Raw genomic sequence first — 19,096 nt, 5'->3', positions numbered from 1 at the left:
CTTTGAAAATGCAATTTGTTTACCCTTAGGCAGAAGTGAAATGGAGGAATCCGTTTTCTCAAGTGCATTTGTATCTTGTTAAATAATACAGCAACATCAAAAAAAAAAAAAGGAAAGCAAAAAAAAGAAAAACAATCCTTCAGTTGCTGACAAGGGAGTGAAGGCAGTTCCAATCTCTTCAGACCTATAGAATTTGCACTGCAAAACTCCTGCTCTTTCCAGAAAGTTTGGCTGTGAAACTCGACACCCCTTCCTAATCCCTGTTCCATGCTCACTGCAGAGGTAAAACTAGTGTGTACGCAGGGTGAGTTTCATGAAGTCCAGTCCCTCTAAGTGTCACGATGTTCAGTCCTTATTGAGATTATGCTGCCTGAATACTAGCGTTAAGAAGTGACATGCGAGAGCATTGTATTTAATTCCCCTAACATTGAAAGGGTGTTAGAGCTGAAAAGTCACCATGGTATGATGTGAGGGAGTTAAGGGACTTATAACAAAAAAATCTCAATAATCCAAACAAAACTCAGTTGTTAAACAGGGACTTATGATGGCATCAACACAAGGGTTTTAGATTTGTTCATTTCTTGTGTCCTCTTAGGGCACTGTTACCCTTCCAAAATGTGAGCCACAGCATGATTTCTGTGAGGTTTTTGTGTATCGCACAATATTTGGATGTATATTTATCCTTTTGCTATATTAATTTTAGTAGATGTATTTATTTAACTGTATTATGCTTGCAAGAGAGCCTCCTAGTACATTAGACTTGTAAATGTTATCAGGTAAAGTAACTACGTGTAATCAATACTTTTAAAGAGTAATGACATCAAAATGCAAATAGACAAACCAGAAACCTCTAAACTCTACTATTCAGCTGTCTTTCAGTGTCCTGCAGACTTGCCATTTAGATCACTGGTTTTAGGGAAAGAAGCCAGCATAGGAAAAAAGGCTCACAAAAGTAAAGTTTATCCTGCTTTTGATAGTTTTGATAGTCTTGATTTTTTGGGACCAAGTGATTGACACCAGCTGTACCCATACTGACAAGAGATAGAAGTTTAATTGAATCTGTCTGGGCTTGCCTTTTAAAGACCCAGCTATTGCTTCAGAGTAGATGATTTTAGGAATTTGGGCTACAGAATCATGATTAACGCTCTTGCAGCCTGTGTCCTACCTTATGCTTCTGACTTTAAAAAACAAGCAGTTTCGTATTACTATCAGAACATTACCATTGTTTGAACTCAAGAATTACTGAATTTAGTGAGTTCATTTAAAGAACATGAAAGGTTAGATATTTTGATAACCTGAAATATTTTCATCAGGATATATTAAGTTCTTTGATTCTTCCAGGTGTGAATCTCTGACTTGTATTATATTAACATACAGAGACAACAGAGTGTTTTCTTGGAATATTTCTGCAAAAGTTTAAATAGAAGAATAACCACAGACTGGATTGCATTTTGGCATTATGTAACATAAATTACCTTTGATATTAAGACTAAAAAAATGTAGGTCATGCTAGCAGAATGTGATGGATTTTTCTTGGTATCTCAGGGCTTTATTGTAGACACTGAGCTCACACCACTTTGCCCTGAATACCCAACATTCTCATCTGACCCAAAGCAGAGCTTTTCAGCATGAATCTTTGTCAGCCAGGATGTCTAGCATCCTTTGCTTGAAGGTAACCAGTCATGCCTGGCATTCCTCACTTCTTGCTTACAAATTCAAAAGCCTTAGTACCTCAGTTTTAAGGATGGCTTAGCGACCACATCTGCACCATGTAGCTTGGCAAATATTTGTCTGTCCTAAAAAAAGAAACCCTAACTGAGCATGCTGGAACAATTTCACTTCGAGGCAGTGAGTGTCATCCAGTTTTGTGCAGCCAGTAGTGTAAAATCAGGAATGGCAAATGGGTGAGTCCAATGCTGTTTGGGTTTACAGACTTGATACATGAAGGGCAAAGTATCACTGTTACATATGCGTAAGATTTTTGTAGAGCTTTCAGTATTTCCTGTTAGAAGGTTGATCAGATGTTGCGTCCCTGGAACTGCTTTTCGAGTGTGTTTTCACAGAACTTTGATAGCGATGTTTCTAACATGCATTATATGTCTGCTCTTTATTCTGAACAGTTCGCTGATTCAAACCTGCTGATTCAGTCATCTTCTTTGCTTGTCAAATTTTGTCCACTTTTACCATATTTTTTGTAAATTAAGCATTTAGAAAAGACTAACTTTATTTGAAACCTGCTGCAGCTTTGTACTACTTCCTACAGATCTACATTTCATGTACTTGTAATGGGACTTTTCGATTCTTATTTTTCATAAAAATACTAGCATTTGGCAGAAAGAATGATGAAAATAAAAGCTCTAGAAAGATAATTTCACCTAGAAGCAAAAGGCAGTTCTTAGGTTTACCCAAGAATCAGGAGTCTGGAAAGAGGAAGTCAGCTTACCAACTAGATGTCATATGGGGTTTTCTTTCTGGGTATTTTGTGGTGGTGTGTGTTTGGTTTTTTTCCCTTATCACTTATCATGAAGAAAGATCTACGGGACTTGAAAGCATTTGGGGGATCTCTTTGCTCTGTGCCTTTGATGCAGTCCTTTGACCTTGTGTAAATACCAATAACTCAACAGCAAGTTTTAAAAAAAATAAAAAAAATTAAAGGGAAACATTGCAAGGTACAGAGTAAATATAACTCCAATTTTGCATGAGTGGTAGTTTAAGGAAAAAATCAAGGTACTTCATTTAACACAGTAAAGTTTCAATATTTGCATTGAATAAGCTGAATGTTTTATTTGCTTGACTGTTCCTCTGTAATAATGCAAGACACATATGTATGTTTATATTTATTTGTTTGTTTATTTACTGTTTCCACAGACACTTCCATTGGGGCTGGGAGATGGACAGCTCTTTACCTGGACTGATGGCTTAAAAAGGAAGGACTGGCATGATTATGAAAGCATTCAAAAAGATGCTATGCGTTCAGGTATACATGAGTTCAGAACAAATGAAAGCGGTTTACTCATTCTTTATCTACATGGTTATTTTTTCTTTTAAGTCATCTAAAAGGCATTCCTAACCACCTTTTTTTTTTATTGTAATGCTACAAGGACATAATGTTCTGAATTTAGGGGTCAGACCAAGCATAAATACCTTATCTCTGAAGACATCTGGATGACAATAAAAATAATGTGTTTCATGCTAATAACTATATAATGATTTTGTAATGGGAAAAAACGTTGTCAACAAAATATTTTTTATGTTGAAATCAGTTGTTAGACTGTGACCAAATTGAAACAAAGTGTTGGTTTCCAAAGGGACATACATTACAACTAAAGCTAAGTTGTCCTTAAATCAATGAATAAAACTTGAGTTCAGGGAGTTCAGTACCTATAGCTGCCAAGAATATCTAAGGTTATCTTGGAAGAAAACTTTTGACACTTTTACCGTTGTCAAACTTCAATCCTAGAAGCTAAAACTACTTCACTTCATTCTGACAGTCTAAAAGTATGTGAAAATGGGAGAAAATTGAATTTGCAGATACGCTGGAGGACACTTTGTTACAGTGGATAATGCAATTTTAATGTACCTTCTCGTGGTGCATGTCCTAATTGCAAAGGATGGTTTGTATTCCTTTTTCTGTCATCAGAGCGTGTTCAGATTTGAATTCTTCTTTTATAATATAATGTACAACTCTTCAACATAAGATGAATTAAATTAGAAAGAAGAGAAACAGCAGTTGAATTGCACCTTAATCAGTGTTTCAAAGTCATTATTTTACAAAGGCCAATCTACTATTGTAAAATAAATTATGTTGTCTTGATCCCACTGTCTTGAGACAGTGAACACCTCCCCCGGAATACCTCTACAGCTGAATCTAGTTGACAAATTCATAAGATGTAGTAAGTACTTAATTTTGCAGTAAGTACAAGTAAAACAAGTAAAATATTGCAAATGTAGGTTAATTTTGTAAACTGTTTCTCCCTTTCTCTTTTGAATCTTGATCACTAACTAAAAAAATTATCCTTTCCTCTCACATGTGCTTAGGAAGTATAAAAGGTGGGGAGGAGGAGGAAGTTATTCTATGCAATTTAGGAGTTGTCAGATCAATAATTATTGTGTTCCAAATTTCTAACTGAAAAATTACAAATGTCTAAGAGAGAAGGTACAAAATAGTATGTAGAAACTTGCATATATATATAGAATATCATGTCTGCTGGTTAGAATGGACTTTTTCAAGAGATGTGCACTAATGCTTTGGCAATGTACTTTTAATTCCTAAATGTGTAATATGGTCCCCATATGTTTTAGGTAAAATAACAGTAATTCTTAGGATTATCTGATGGATAGCTATAGCACTGCCAACATAATGCAAGCCATTGCATGGAGTCAACTAAGAAATTTACAGAACGTGTTATGTAGCTTTGTTATTTCCAGTCCTGATTCTAACATTATAATTGTAGTAGTATGTAAATGTTTTTTCCGGTAAACTTTGATTCTTGGTAATGATAATACTTCAAATATTTTGACTTATTTATATTTTTAAATTTTTTTATTTTACTGTTTGCTGAGTTTGCCCTTTTAAGAAATCTCTTTTAAATTATTTTTGCCATCATTATTCAGTAGATTAAAATAACTTCTGATGCTTTTTTTGTGAAAATCACAGTATAGTAATAAAATAGATTATCTCAGTGCACTCTTTTGGGACATACTATGTGATTTCTCTTCCTAATAACAAAACAAAATATATCTGAAATGAACTTTTAGTGAAAAATCTGTCTGAAAGCATGAAATAACACCAATGAAAAGGCTTCTTGGGACATTTCAGGAGAGGTAGTCAATGGTCCTTGCACTGAAAAGAAGAAAGGAGTGAAGTATTTCTTTTAGTTCGGTCTAGCTGTTGATCTGTAAAGCTTACCATTTCTTAAGCACTGGGAATGTGAATTTCATAATTTCTAATTATGGAGAGGTACTAGTTTCTCCATGACTACTACTTCTGTTTCACAGCCAAATATTTCGATCCCTTTTCATTCCATGAAATTAAGAATCTATGTTCCTGGATTTGTGTAGTCTCTCCTCCTATTTATAAAGCCATTTGCTTTATAAATATACTACTTATCAGTACAGAATAGATCTAGTGAAATGAAGATTATGTCATTCAGTCAACCCAATCACTTCCATTTTTCTCTGAATATTATTCTGTCATTAGCTCAAAACCAGTGACTGAAGTATAGGAATAGGAATGCAAAAATTAACGTTAACAAGAAATAATTCCTAACTAAACAGTTGTGATAGCTACTTTAGAAAGAAAAAAAAAGAAGTTTAATTGCTTCCATTTTATTAAGTGAGCCATTAAGTCAATCAGATATTACAATGGAGGGGGAGGGAACAAAATAAGCTAATCAGAGAAGCTGACTTTGTTGGAGTTGATATGTCATGCCATCTTTTTGACAAGAAATCAGCATTTAAAATAAGAACTGTTTCTATTAATTTATTTTCCTCTGGGAATACAACTGATGGCATGCCTTGATGAAGAATATGCTTAATTTGCACTAAAAATATGAGAACTGTAAACAAATGCAGATTGTACATCTGTCAATTTTTGTTTCATTAAGTAATAAACAATGTCCTAAGTATATCAGAAAGGTACTCTTGCATTGAAGTTCAGAGTTGTGAGTGCACCTTACTCAGCTTGCGTAGCGATAACCTAGGTAGCTGCTGTTGTATATATTACCCAGCTACAGCAACATTGATTGTGTCATGGCTGTGTATACCTACCTGCATCCCTAGGTAGAGTGGAGATCCTGCATGCTGAAGCCCCTGATATTGCCATTAATCAGCTACTGTAGTTGTGATTTCTTCATTTCATCAGAGATTTCCCTACTCGCCTTCAGTTTTCTGCGGAAGACTCTGAGGCTTTTCTACCAAGACATTAATTTCAGGAGCGTGGCAGCTTCTGTGGGATCAATGGCCACTGATTTTCCAAGCTTTCTGTGCAGAACCAGGAATGTGAGGTCCCTGAATGCTCCCGTGTGGGATGAGATTCACAGGAGAGAGAGCCATGAGAGCCTAAGGTAGTAATTCAGAAGCATCCACGAGAATAAATTATGTTGATTTCACCTCTATCTTTATGTCCTGGGTAGTGAGAATAAAAGTCCTCGAGAATCAGTCAATGTCATTGTTCCTCCATTTCTGAAAGTAATTTTATCTATTTCACTCAAGAAATTCTCAGCTCTACCATCAGATACAAATAGGACCAGTAATGATGAATTACAGCCCTTTTCAGATAAGAGGAAGGATTCATATGTGTAATTCTTGGGCTTTTAAAGAAGTATAGATTGAATGTTTATATTTTAATATGGTGCTATTTCTGATCATGAAAAGCTATTCCTAACTACAAGTGATAGCTTTCCCGTTGTAAATTACTAGAAAAGGAGAACTGAAGGATTAGGAAAAGGGAAAATTTCCAGCTGAGGAGAACTGGAAAACAAAAAATAAGGTTTAATTTCTGAAAACTTTTTATCAATTCTAATAATTATATTAATAGCTGTGGTGGATCTGGCTGAGCCGGAATTCATTTCTCCATAGTAGCCCTCACAATGCTGTGGTCTGCATTGGTAGCTTCATGGCTAGACTTCGCAAACGAAGATTTGAGAAGGATTCTATCCATACTTGCTACACACGCACTGATGGCTAAAAAGGCCAATGTGAGATAGATAAGTCCAGTTGCAAAAGGCACAGCGGAATATCTCCTTAGGTGGTATTGGCAAGACACGATTCTTTCTGCGTTGTCTTTTCTCCTCCAGAATGATTCTGCGTGTGTTCTCAAAAGAAGCAGCAGTGTTATAGATAGTGTGTCTCCATGTCTCCCGATTGGAGGCCAGAGTAGACCAATGATGATAATCAGTATGGCCAAAGATGAGATATTGTTTCAGGGAGTCCTTGTATCTCCTCTTTGGGGCTCCTCTCTTGCGGCAGCCAGTGGCAAGTTCGCCATAGAGCATGATCTTAGGGAGGCAGTAGTCCTGCATCCCGGAGATGTTTCCTACCCAACGCAGCTGTGTTCTCAGCAACATGACCTCAATACTCGTAACCACTGCCTGTTCAAGAACAGACGCATTTAGTCACGTAATCAGTCCAGTGGATGTTTGGGATTGTACGGAGGCAGCGCTGATGGAAGTGTTCTAAGAGTCGCAAGTGGTAGAGGTAAATGACCCATGATTCAGACCCATATAAGAGAGTAGACAGCACAATGGCTCTATAAACACTGATCTTTGTACTTTTCTTCAGGTGTTTATGACACCAAACTCTTTTATGGAGTTTTCCAAAAGCTCTATATGCCTTTGCTAACCTGTTGTCTGTCTCTTTGTCAATCTTACCGTCTGAGAAGATGATGCTTCCCAGATAATTAAACTGCTGAACTGATTTGAGCTCTAATTCGCCAATGATGATGTGAGGATGATGGAAGACTTCCTGAGGTGCAGGTTGGTAGAAAACTTCTGTCTTCTTCAAGCTGACTTCCAGCCCAAAAAGCTCAGCAGCCTCTGCAAAGCAGGATGTTAAACGCTGCAGAGCTGCTTCTGTGTGGGCGACAAGGGTGGCGTCATCAGCATAAAGCAGCTCCCGGACAAGATGATTTAAGGTCTTAGTATGGGCCTTCAGTCGCCTTAGGTTGAAAAGGCTTCCATCGGTATGATATCGGATGTAGATACCGTTTTCTTCATCAAGGTCTGCCTTGGCCCTTTGGAGCATCATGCTGAAGAACATTGTGAATAGAGTTGGTGCAAGAACACAGCCTTGTTTCACACCATTGGTAATTAGAAAGGGCTCAGAAAGTGCGTTGCCATATCTGACTTGGCTGCGCTGATCCTCACGAAGCAAAATGATCATTTTGAGGAACTTGGGGGGACATCCTAACCATTCCAAAATCTGCCACACACCTTTTCTGCTCACGGTATCAAAAGCTTTGGAAAATCAACAAAAGTTACATAGAGACCTTTGTTCTGTTGCCTACACTTCTCTTGCAGTTGTCTGAGAACAAATACCATGTCTGTGGTACTCCTGTTGGCTCTGAAACCACATTGGTTTTCAGGTAGAATTCCTTCTGCTATAGGGGGTATTAATCTGTTCAAAAGTATTCTTGCCAGGATTTTACCAGCAATGGAGACCAGAGTAATACCTCGGTAATTTGAACAGTCTGATTTATCTCCTTTCTTCTTATACAAAGTGATGATGAGTGGTAGCTAGAGGAGTGTTGATAACACACCAATGTTTTGGCTACTGCTGAGCACAGCGCTATAATATTCCTTCTTCAGTCGAGGGCGAGATCCTGGGAGGGGACGCAAGTAGGCCAGCTGACCCACACTGACCAAGGGGATATTCCATACCACATGACGTCAACCCAGATATAAAGCTGAGGCAAGGAGCAGGACCAGAGGCACTCATTGTCTCTGATGGCTGCCTGCTGACAACCGTACGTGTGCTGGAGCCCCGCTTCTTGGAGAAGTGGCCGACCATCGCTGCTGATGGGAAGTAGAGATTAGCTGCTGGCTTCTGCTTTGTGTGTGTGCACGCTGCTTTTGCTTTCTTTTTTTCGCATAAATATAAACTAACTTATCACAGCCCGTGATTTGTGTTGTTTTCTTTTTCCACCTTACTCTCTCCCCTGTCTGGCTGGGAAGGGGGGGAATAGAGTGACTGGGTGGGCACCTGGCGTTCAGCCAAGGTGAACCCGCCACAATAACCTATAAGGTACATGTAGAAATATTGCATACTGCAAGTTTCTTAGTGTTTTTTCGTTTTCAATTTGTGGGTTTTTTTAATATAGTCTTTTGGTTTTTTTCCTTTATAATGCTTTGGAGATATTTTTGTCTGATTGCATGTGTATGCTGAAATTATATTCTATGAGGTTCGTTAAAAATTTAGCGTAATAGGCAAATTTCTGAGAGAATGACAACACGTAAAGAGCTGTGTAAATATAAATATATAAAAGCCTTTGTCTTCAAAAGAAATTGGTTAAGGGATTGATGAAGTGAATTCTGAGATGTAGCTGTCAGTACTTTTGTATTTGACTGTTGAGCCATTTTGCTCCTTTGCTGATAAGATCTCAGAGGAAAAACCTTTTAGCATGTACTGTAACAGCCGATGGTTATTCCAGCAGTTATCGAGCCACTTGCACCTTATTTGTTCCTCCTATTTGTATATTTAAATACTATATGGAAGCCTGCTGTGGAGGGAAGGAATGAAGATTTTAATTCTTTCCTATATTCAGTATTGTTTTTACCTTTCTGCTTCTTGAAAATGTTACCTTGACTGGGAGAAGAGGATTTTAAAGATCTTGACCTTTACATGCCTCGGTGTAGGCATGTTCTATAAACAGACAGTATGTTCTATAGTTTTACCAACAAACATTCATACTGATTAGTTTTATAAACAAACTAAGCAGAGATATTGAAAAATAAGTGAACATGTTTGTGATGAAAATGGAAATAGAATGAAGCTCTGTATTCTTGGGGTGAAACGTTAAAGGAAGCAGAAGTCTCGAGTGCTTTTGTACTGCAGTAACAAGTAGTGAACACCTGACATTTGACTTCAGTGGAACCTAAAGACATTGTGCAGTGGTGATTGTTTTCCATCACTTCTGTTCAAGTATTTTTGAGAATAAAATGTGTAAAATAATTCCGTCAAACTTCTGTGGTTAAACCTTATAATTTTGAACAGTACCTGTTCTTAAATTCAGATCAACTTGTCAAGGCAAAGCCTAGTGCCAGAGTGCCTCTAGAAGATTTGGGGCAGCGTGATCCAAAAGCAGCATTAAATGCAATTCCCTATTGGTTATGAAATAAATTAGTTCTATAATACTTATGCAGGTAAATGTAATAAAAGTTGTGCAGGAAAAGACATGTATACTGAAATATTGATTTACTTAGCCTGTATTTTGTATGGGTTTATACACTAGGGGTTTTGGCAGCATTATATATTAAACAAATTTACTAGATTTAATTTAGGGCTCTGAACTTGCGATTCTTTTCAAAAGAATTTGAGAACTTCCATTATAATTGGAGCTGTAGTGATAGCCAAGGTCTCAATAAACATTCCTAACCTAATTTTTCATAGCATTAATCATGAATATGCTTCATGCAGTTTGCAATGTATTGTCTTTTAAAAGAGAAAAATGTTTATCAGTTTATCTTAATGCAAGTCTGACATGATTAAAAAATTCTAAACTGTAATGTTAATCATGGCTTGTCAAACAGACAGCACATAAAGGATATATAATATGAAAGATGTTTGCAATCTACTGCAGTTACATAAAGTGTTTCACATATTAAAATGCGTTTGCTCTGTAAATAAAGTGCTGTAGACTGAGATGTGATTCTACCACTCTTATTCTTAGTGGTCAGGATATCTTGTTGAAAACAGTGAGATCAGTTTGGAACTAGGTGCCAAGCAGAAAAAAACCTGTATTATACTCTCAAATAATGATTTGGAAAGAGATTTTTTTTTTCCAGTGGTGCCTTCTTCAGAAGTTTAAACGATGATATCTAGAAAATATGGTTTGGTTTGTTTGGGTATTTTTTTCACAAGTGCTTAGGTTTTTCCCTGGGTGACTGCAGACTGGCTTTCTCAGACTGTGAAATGGCATATCACAGTATTATTTCAGTGATAATTTGTGTTACTACACACCCTCACTGGATCTCAAGTTACAACTTAATATTACACTGCTGCAGAAGAAGCCAGGAAGAGTAAGGCTGTCACTGTGTAGAATTTGTGTCTGTCAGAAAAGTGTGCACATGATAGAACTAAGTCTTGACTCTTAAATCTATGCATAAGGAGGAGTTTAAAGGTGCTGTAAATCAGAGCTAAGCTGTTTCAAAGCACAATGCCCCTGTTGCCTTGGCCAGATTTGAGGCCCTTCATGTGGTTGAAGTTAATTTGATTCTTCTCCTGTTCTTACCTGGCCCCACCCTCCCCATCCACACACACAGTAATTGGAAACTCATCAATTAAACCACTTAGTTTATAAGCTAACTTTAAAGAGCTACCAGAGAGGCCAAGGAAGCAGGAGTAGAGTTCATAATATGGCTCATTTTATATAGAACACTGAACATTATCTTCTGTGTACCTTTCTGTGCTGGGCATTGGCATGTTGATTTTTACCATGACAAGCAGAAAGAAAATTGTGTTTCCAGAAACTTGGCAAGAAATATCTATGACTACATGGTAAATCAATTATACATATTCTAGATTGAAACTAGCATCCAGATTCTAAGAAGTGCTCTCTTACAATCTTGCCATCTGCTTGTGGTAGTCCCAAGTATTATCTGTTCTGTATAGTGGTGAAGAGCTGTCAGTGGACTCACATCATGTGAGTATTTAATGTGTAATATTTACGGGTTTAATAGAGTTGCTGCCTGAAAAATAAAGGAAACTTGACTTTAGAAGTTTTGAGGTTGGGGGTTTTTGGGTAGGAGGGGTATGAGGGGAGGTCTCAGCTAAAATGGATCTTTTAATTTGGCAGTTGCAGTCTGGGAGGGTGTTTTGGGTTTTGGGCACTTCCTGTGCTTAAACTTTTCCAGGACTTTTTAAGTGTTTGTTATTTATTAGGAGTCCATCTGTAGATATTTGGCTGTTTGGTTCTCTGTTTGGTGGTTTTTTTTAAAGAGAGATGTATTTTGTAGTAATTCTGGAAAATGAATTTTATCTTGATACTCTTATGAAATGTGTCTCATTTGCAGGGAGAGTTTGGAGTGAACAGTTTAGAGACCTTCAGGCTAGACCTGTCTATGTGTAAGAAGGAGGAGAGCTCTATAGACCATTTTAGTTGAGGTTGTTCTCTCCTTTGATAGATGTAAAAATGATCAAGTTTGTCAGTTTGGAGCAATTACTGCTTGACTCAGTGGAACAAAGAACTGTTGCTTAGTTTACTATGAAAACTCAAATTCAGAGAAGAAGGAAATGAATCCTGACTAAACTGTAGTAAAAGAGCTTGAACAAGTGGTTGGCAGCAATTATAGTACATCAAGACCATACTTTTCAATTCAGTTGCAATGGGAAAATGAAATTTTTCCTTACTACTTTTGTGCCATCTTTTAATTTTAAAACATGGAATAAACTGCTGTCAGGCACCTTTAAAGTCTATTTCTTTTAAAGATTTAAAGAAAGACATTCCTTTAATCGGAATCCAGGTCAAAAGATCCATAAGAAGAACTTCAATTTTAAAGGCTTGCCAAATGAACAAGGCTCTTTTTTGGTCTAAGCTACATGATATTTAAGGGAATTTGCTATCGGCATTGTATGCCAGTGCCAGATACTGCTTGCACACTGATCAGTAACCTTGCATGTTACAGACTCCATCGTCTAGAATAATCATGATAATAATCACAAGCACACCATTCCAAAGACATTAGAAAGCTCTTTACACTCTAAAATTCACCACTTGCTTTCCTTAATGTTGCAATTGACTTGATACTGTAAACTTAATTGTTTTCATGTTTATTTCATAAAAATACAGTTTAGCAGAGGATGTAGTTAAATTTTTAGAGTATTATTTTAGCCTTTTGGCCTTCAAAACACCAACAAGATGTTTGGATTCCTGAAAAAAAAACTGAACTGCCTATTTTCCTGTTATAGCATTTTTACTTTTGAGGATATGAATTAAGTTTGCAAGTACAAAAGTCTAGTATACTTATCTCAGTGCAGTTTATGAAATGAAATATGTGTAAGGTGACTTTCTTTTCCTTCCTGTTTTCATTAAACAAGCTGACAGAGGAAAATTATTGGACTGGTGAAACAATTTGTCTGACATCGATTGAATATATGTGAAAAGGCAGAGATGTATGATTGTTTAGCTATAATTTGCTTTTTAGACACTAGCTCATCAAATGATGCCCTGTAATCACTGCTTCTCAAGGAACACAGCTACCTTTTGGATGTTATTATGTGACACAAAATTGTCCGCCCTCCATGCTTTCAGTGAAGTGGTGTCTGGGAGAATCTGTCCTCCTAAAAAAAAGGAAGTAAAAAAAGGAGTGACATTCTAGGAGTGGCATTTTGTTCTACCAACCTGTGTGAAAGTTCTGCTGTCTACAGGCTGAAAATAAACTTGTTTTTAGGTAATTCTGACTAAAGGTTGTGTAGGTGGTGGCGAAATGTGAATTGTAAAACTTGCCAGGAAATTCAGAGGACAAATTCTCAGATTTAAAAAAAAGAAATCAAGATACGCATTTAAATTGCATTATAGATATTCTTAAAATATAGAAAAAGTCTTTCTTTTCGTATGCATTTTGGTTTACGTTTTTATATTTTTTAATGATAGCTAAAGTCATTTCAGGTTACCCTGACTATTACTTCTATTTTAGACGTTAATTAATTGGAGAGCTTGTATATGTTTTATGAACTATTGTTAAAGTATATGAGGCTACTGATATTTCTTAGCTGCTCCTTGCATTTTTATTCCATGGCAGTTTACGAAAGGTGAGACTGATCCTGAAACAGAGTAAGTACTGGTGTATAAAGCAGGGAAGGAGTTGTCTCCAGTGGGCAAGTTGGAGACACCAAAAAGATACTGATTCTGTTGTCCTTCCAGGTCTTCTTTCCACTCTAGAGCAACACTGAATACTTCAAGGATTTTTTAGTTGAGAGACTAATCTATTTCTAATATTGTCACATGAAAAGAAAAGAAGGCTCTAAATAACATGTTAATTTATTTTGAGGGTTTTTTGATGTATTTTTTTCCTAGCTTTTACTAAAACAGTTATACTGGGAAGAAATCCGAACTTCATGTATGTCACAAGAAGACTGAAAGCTATGAATGGTTAAAGTTCTAGAGGGCTGATATTTTAATTAGCTGCTATTAATTAATAAGTTAAGCAAGTTACTAACATACTGCCACTTCAGTATAGTATTTAAATGGCTTTTTCCCTCCAGTTTATCCAATGATCAACTTTATAAAATTTGTAATAAATTGTGTTTTCATCTTTTCTGTTTATTTTTTGGAGATGTCTGAAGACATACATAGAAGTTAAGAGACCCTGAGCATTTCTTGGCAGTAAATTAATCTTTCCCCAAGTCGAGTCTGCTTTGCCCATGACAGTAATTGGTGAGTGATCTCTCCCTGCCCTTATCTCAATGCACAAGCCTTTCGTTATATATCTTCTTCTCTGTCCAGCTGAGGAGGGGAGTGGCTTTGGTGGGTACCTGGTGCCTGCCCAGCACAGTGGAACATGAATTCTTAATCCAATCCAAGTCCTTTGTTATAATTTCTCTCACTATTGTAAAGATGTTGATTTACTATTTAAGCAAGTACAGGAAAAATTAAATTAAACATATTCAGAAGCACTTTCTCTAAGTTAAATCATATCATATGAATGCAGAGATGAATTAATAGCAACGAAATAGACAAACTAAGTTCCCCCTCCCCCCCGGAAAATGTAAGGAATAAAGATTTCTTTCCACGTTTCTAGTTTCAAATATACTGGACAAATTAAATGGTGGAATTTCTGGTAATGCTTTTAAAGCAAAGCTTTCAATTAAAGTAAATCTCTGCTGTCCGTCCTATTCCTCTGTTACCTGTGGTTATGGAGGGCTAGGGAAGTGTGTATGCTTGCTCTCTTTAATGTGGTTGCTAAAGATTGCTTCCCTTCTCCTCAAAAACTGGATTTATTGAGGGGCTTTTGATCATACAGCTGAAAGTGGAACTCAGAATTCCTGTGTGCTGCATAAATACATAAAGAATCTGCATAATGGAATTTAAATTTTTTAACATTTTTCTCAGTGAGTAAGAAATTTTTATGGACTTCTTTTATTTCAAGCTGTGTTGATACGTGAAACCTTTTTCTGTCTATGATAGAATTAGAAAGTATTGTTTTGGTTCACAAACAGAATTTTCAACTGGAATGTCTATCCATTAATAATGTTAGTTAAGTTGTGTCATTTATATAAGATTTTGAAAAACAAAGACTGTAGTTTTAAAATTTTGGTTTTCAAAATGTATTTTTCATTTGCTTATTTTAACCCAGGTATCAACAAAATAAAAAAACCTAAACAACCAAAAAAACACCAAACCAGCAAATACTTTTGACTGAATCCAAACATCAGTTTTCAGCAAATTAACTTTTTCAAAAAAGTTCCCAATGGACGTACCATTTCATGCTGAATTATGCGTAAATATGGCCTTGGGATAAATATTAGTTGTGTTCTGTAAGTGATGACTTGTGTTTTTGAATAGAAGATATTTTAAACTAATTAGTTGAGAATCTGTTCAGTTCATGGCTGAAGGTGATTCTTTGAGTCTCTACTTCTCCCTCTGCCTGAATCCACAGCATGTATTGACTGGAAGTTTCAGTTGACTTTAACACAGGGAATTTACTCAAATTTGTGTCAGGCATTTGAAAAACGGTTTGCTTTAATTGGACTTGCGTTATTCGGAAAGACGTGAATCAATGGCAAGGGAGGAAAAGGGCTGTGCAGAGCTGTGCTCATAGCAGGTCAAGCATTAAATTTAGCTTTCCTTACCACAATAATGTCAGTCAGTTGTAAGGCTCTTTAAAATAAAGAATGCATTTTAAACCACAAAATTAATTATAAAAGGCAATATTAATGATTGCAGTGTTAGTGGTGTCTTTTATAAGAAGAGGGAAAGGCAGTCACTGGGAAATGCAGCAGTAGTGAGTATATGGAGCAGTTATGTAGTATCAAAACAGTTTTCACAGGAATAATGTGTCTGATTTTTCTAAAGAAAACGTGAAAAGGAGAAGACCGAGATTCAAAGTGTTACTTTGTGGTAGACAATATACATTGTGTTTCAAGTAAACAGAAGGACTCTGGTAGGCCAGTCCCAAGAACGTGATATGATTTGTTTCACTTGTATCTGCTATAACTGCACCTTGTTACATCTTAACATGTTAGTACACTTCCTTGGGCTTATATTGCTTGCCTTGAGGATAATTCTTGTATTTCTGAATTTGAAGGGGTGCCTGTTTCGTTCATTAACCCAAGTAATTATTTGCATACCCAGCTTCAGTTTCCTATTAAACTCATTATCATCTGAGAAATATGGCACTGTATTGTATAATGGATAGATCCAAAGGGACCTGAAAAGGCAATAAACCACTTATATACTACATGAGGAAGTTGTCCTGAGTGTGCAAACTCTGATTGCTTGTAGGCATTTACAGAAGGAATAAGTTTGACCTTGTCACTGAGTCACCATGTGGGGAATCAGATGGCATAGTTCTACTTCCTGGGTCTGCCTCAAATTTTAGCTGTGAATATTTACTATCTCCATATACAGGAATGGAATTTTTTTTCTGTAGGAGTCTTACAGGCTAAATCTGAATTTACTGGGAGCTGTGACAGCTCATGCGTTCTTTATAGAATATACATCATGGAATAGTGCTTCAGGTACAAGAGTGACTACACTATTGCACACTATTGACTCACACTACGCTGTTGCACATTGTTGACCTACACATAGCTAAATTCATTTTTACAGGTTATTCCATCTTCTTTGTGTGACAGCCACAAAGCCAGCTTCTGGACCTAGTTTAGGTTGAATTCATGAAAAAAAGAGAAAAAAATAAAGAGCTCATAATAATAAGTTCGTTGCATGGAACATCCTGTTTGTTTTCCTGTAATAGTATATGGTAAATGGCACATGGTTATACTATGTCTTAAAATGCAGAAAAATAGAGAAGGAGAGATAGGTCTTATGTTAACTACAGCTGTTAGAACCCTATTATTTTGTATTTTTTAGTTTTCTGAAACACTACCTTTGCAACTATAATTTTGCATTAAATTTGTGGAGCTGTTTAGTTCCTATATAAAATCATGTTAGGAACACTTTAGTTTGAGCTTTTTCAAGGTATCAGCTTGACCATAGACATTAATAGTCTCTGGACCCACTGGTACTAGGGACTATTAGAATGCTATTCTTGATGCAGTTTGTGTGAATTAATTTATGTAAGTACTGAAACACACATCTTACCATTATTAGTAGATTATTTTTTTAAGGTAATCTTGTTCTGTAGTAGAGACTTCTTGTTCTAGCAGGTCGTTCATTTACTAAACAAAACCGTGAAGCCTTTTTTGTGATTGAATTCTGTTTCTCATATGCTTGCTCATTCAGTATTTGGCTCTGATTAATGGTCTGTAGCCAGTCTGTTCTAATGTTAAATGAAAAAAACATTCTGGTGGCTGTGGCATTTGGTGATAAGTTGTTAGACTAAATAGATGATGTACTGTGCATCCCTTGGCTACAGAGTTATGATTAGATTCAGCTCAGCCTGCAGAATGCTACTGAGGATATTGCTGCTCTGTTGTAGTGATAGAGCAACTCATATCAAAACAGCATGTGTTGCTGCTTATCTTGCATTGTACACTGTGGCATTCTAAATACACTGGACAAACCAAATAGTATGGTCTATTTTTTTTCTTCCCTTTTTTTTTTTTTTGCTAGACTTATTAAAATGGGAAAGGGGGATAGAATGAGTCTTTCCACCCATCAAGACACTGTAGTACTTACAGCAAGTTTTAAAAGCCATAGATTTTTTTTTAATTGTAGTACTTATTTTAGTGAAGTGTTTATTCAAGCCTTCAGACAATTTACGTTTCAGAGTTCATATGCAGTCACTTTTCTGCTAAAACAAAACAATGCCACTGGTTAACCTCATGATTTATTTTAAAATAATCACTTGCCCCCCACACACACTATTTTTACTCTGATATGTATATGTTGGATATTTAGAGGCTGCATTTTTAATGTTTCAAATAAATGAAAAAGGTAAGGGATACACTAGTCTAATAGTATCCCTTTTTAGTTCCATAAAGCACAGGCTGTAAGATTTAGCAACTAATTATCAATTGAAAAAATGCACATATTTAAGAGAAACCACGTTGTCATTTCATGATGGTTATTTGAAAGTTGTAAGATGCAGAGTTGGATTGTTCCAGTGGTTAGCTGTATAATGCACTTTTCTGCTAGGACACCACTGCCAACAGCGAAGGCCAGGCTGAAATTTAAAGTGACATCTAGTAAAATGCCTAGATACCTGCAGGAATTAATCTCAAGAGCAGTGATCTATTTTTATTCTTGCAAATTAATTGACTCAGTAAACAATATTTTATTAAATATAAATAGGTAACATATAAGAGCTAATTCTTGAAGTATAACAACAATAATTTTGCAGTTCTCTTTGCCAAGGCAACAGCTAGGCCAGCTGATTGTTCCCCACTCCTAAAATAAAGCCTTCCTTACTTTTGGGAACTGTGGAGTCCTGGGAGTCAACAAGCCCCAGTTGAAGTTGCCAGAGCTTTGTGCTGCGATCTGGGGCTTTTGACACTGCCAGATGTTGCTGTTGCTTGCTCTGTTTGCTCCACTGATTCATTCTTCTGCTGACTGCTGCTACTGCTCCTCATTTTTGAGCTGTCCTGCCTCACCACTGTCATTTTGTAGCATTTTGTCTTGCTTCAGCTTTTAAGAAGTGCATATGAAGTACTGCCATGTCCTTGATGTATACAGAGTATCAGTAATCAGCCTCTCCCACTTCATGGACTCCTAAAAAAAAAAATCTTGTGCCATTTTTTCCTTGCAGTCCTACACAGAAGTTATGATCTCTCTAGATTAACATGAAGAGTTGGCTTAGTAGATCTCTGGAAATCTAGAAACTTTGTCTAAGGAAGTTACAAAGCTGTAATTTTTTTTTCCACTTTGATATTAATTTCTTTTTACAGAAATGCTTCTCAAATATCTGTAAAATAAGTACGTTTCAGAGGTTCCCATTTGTGTCTCTCATCTCCTTGCTCTCCAAGAAGTGCTCTTCCTTTACCTACTTCCTACCCACTATGGGTTGAGGAACGGGGGAACACATCAGTACATTTTATGTTACCAAAAGTTCCTTTAATTTTTATCTTATGTGAATCATAAGCAAACAATGCTCCAAAGATTCAAGTACAGTACGATATGAATGTACCCTTTTAAAATTTTTAAGGAACACGTTCTCCTTTCTTCTCTGTTTTTTTGTTTGTTTGTTTTGTTTTTTGTTCTCGTGGTTTGGTTGTTTTGTTGAGGTTTTGTGGGTTTTTTTAGTTCTGGATGTGAGCAGGC

General features: G+C 36.4%; 1 protein-coding gene across 3 annotated transcripts in view; it reads left to right on the top strand.

Moving 5' to 3' along the window:
• The window catches only part of GALNTL6 (polypeptide N-acetylgalactosaminyltransferase like 6), a 481,442-nt gene that overhangs the window by 184,287 nt on the left and 278,059 nt on the right, over positions 1–19,096 (top strand). For all 3 annotated transcript variants that reach the window (XM_027676722.1, XM_027676721.1, XM_027676723.1), the window contains exon 2: positions 2,869–2,977. In XM_027676722.1, coding sequence (XP_027532523.1) covers positions 2,869–2,977 — 109 coding nt within the window. The remainder of the gene's footprint in view (positions 1–2,868; positions 2,978–19,096) is intronic.

This window comes from Neopelma chrysocephalum, unplaced genomic scaffold (genome assembly GCF_003984885.1).
Source record: "Neopelma chrysocephalum unplaced genomic scaffold, ASM398488v2 Primary Assembly neopelma1_42, whole genome shotgun sequence".
Taxonomy (NCBI): Eukaryota; Metazoa; Chordata; class Aves; order Passeriformes; family Pipridae; genus Neopelma; species Neopelma chrysocephalum.
This window is presented reverse-complemented; position numbering and strand designations above follow the sequence as displayed.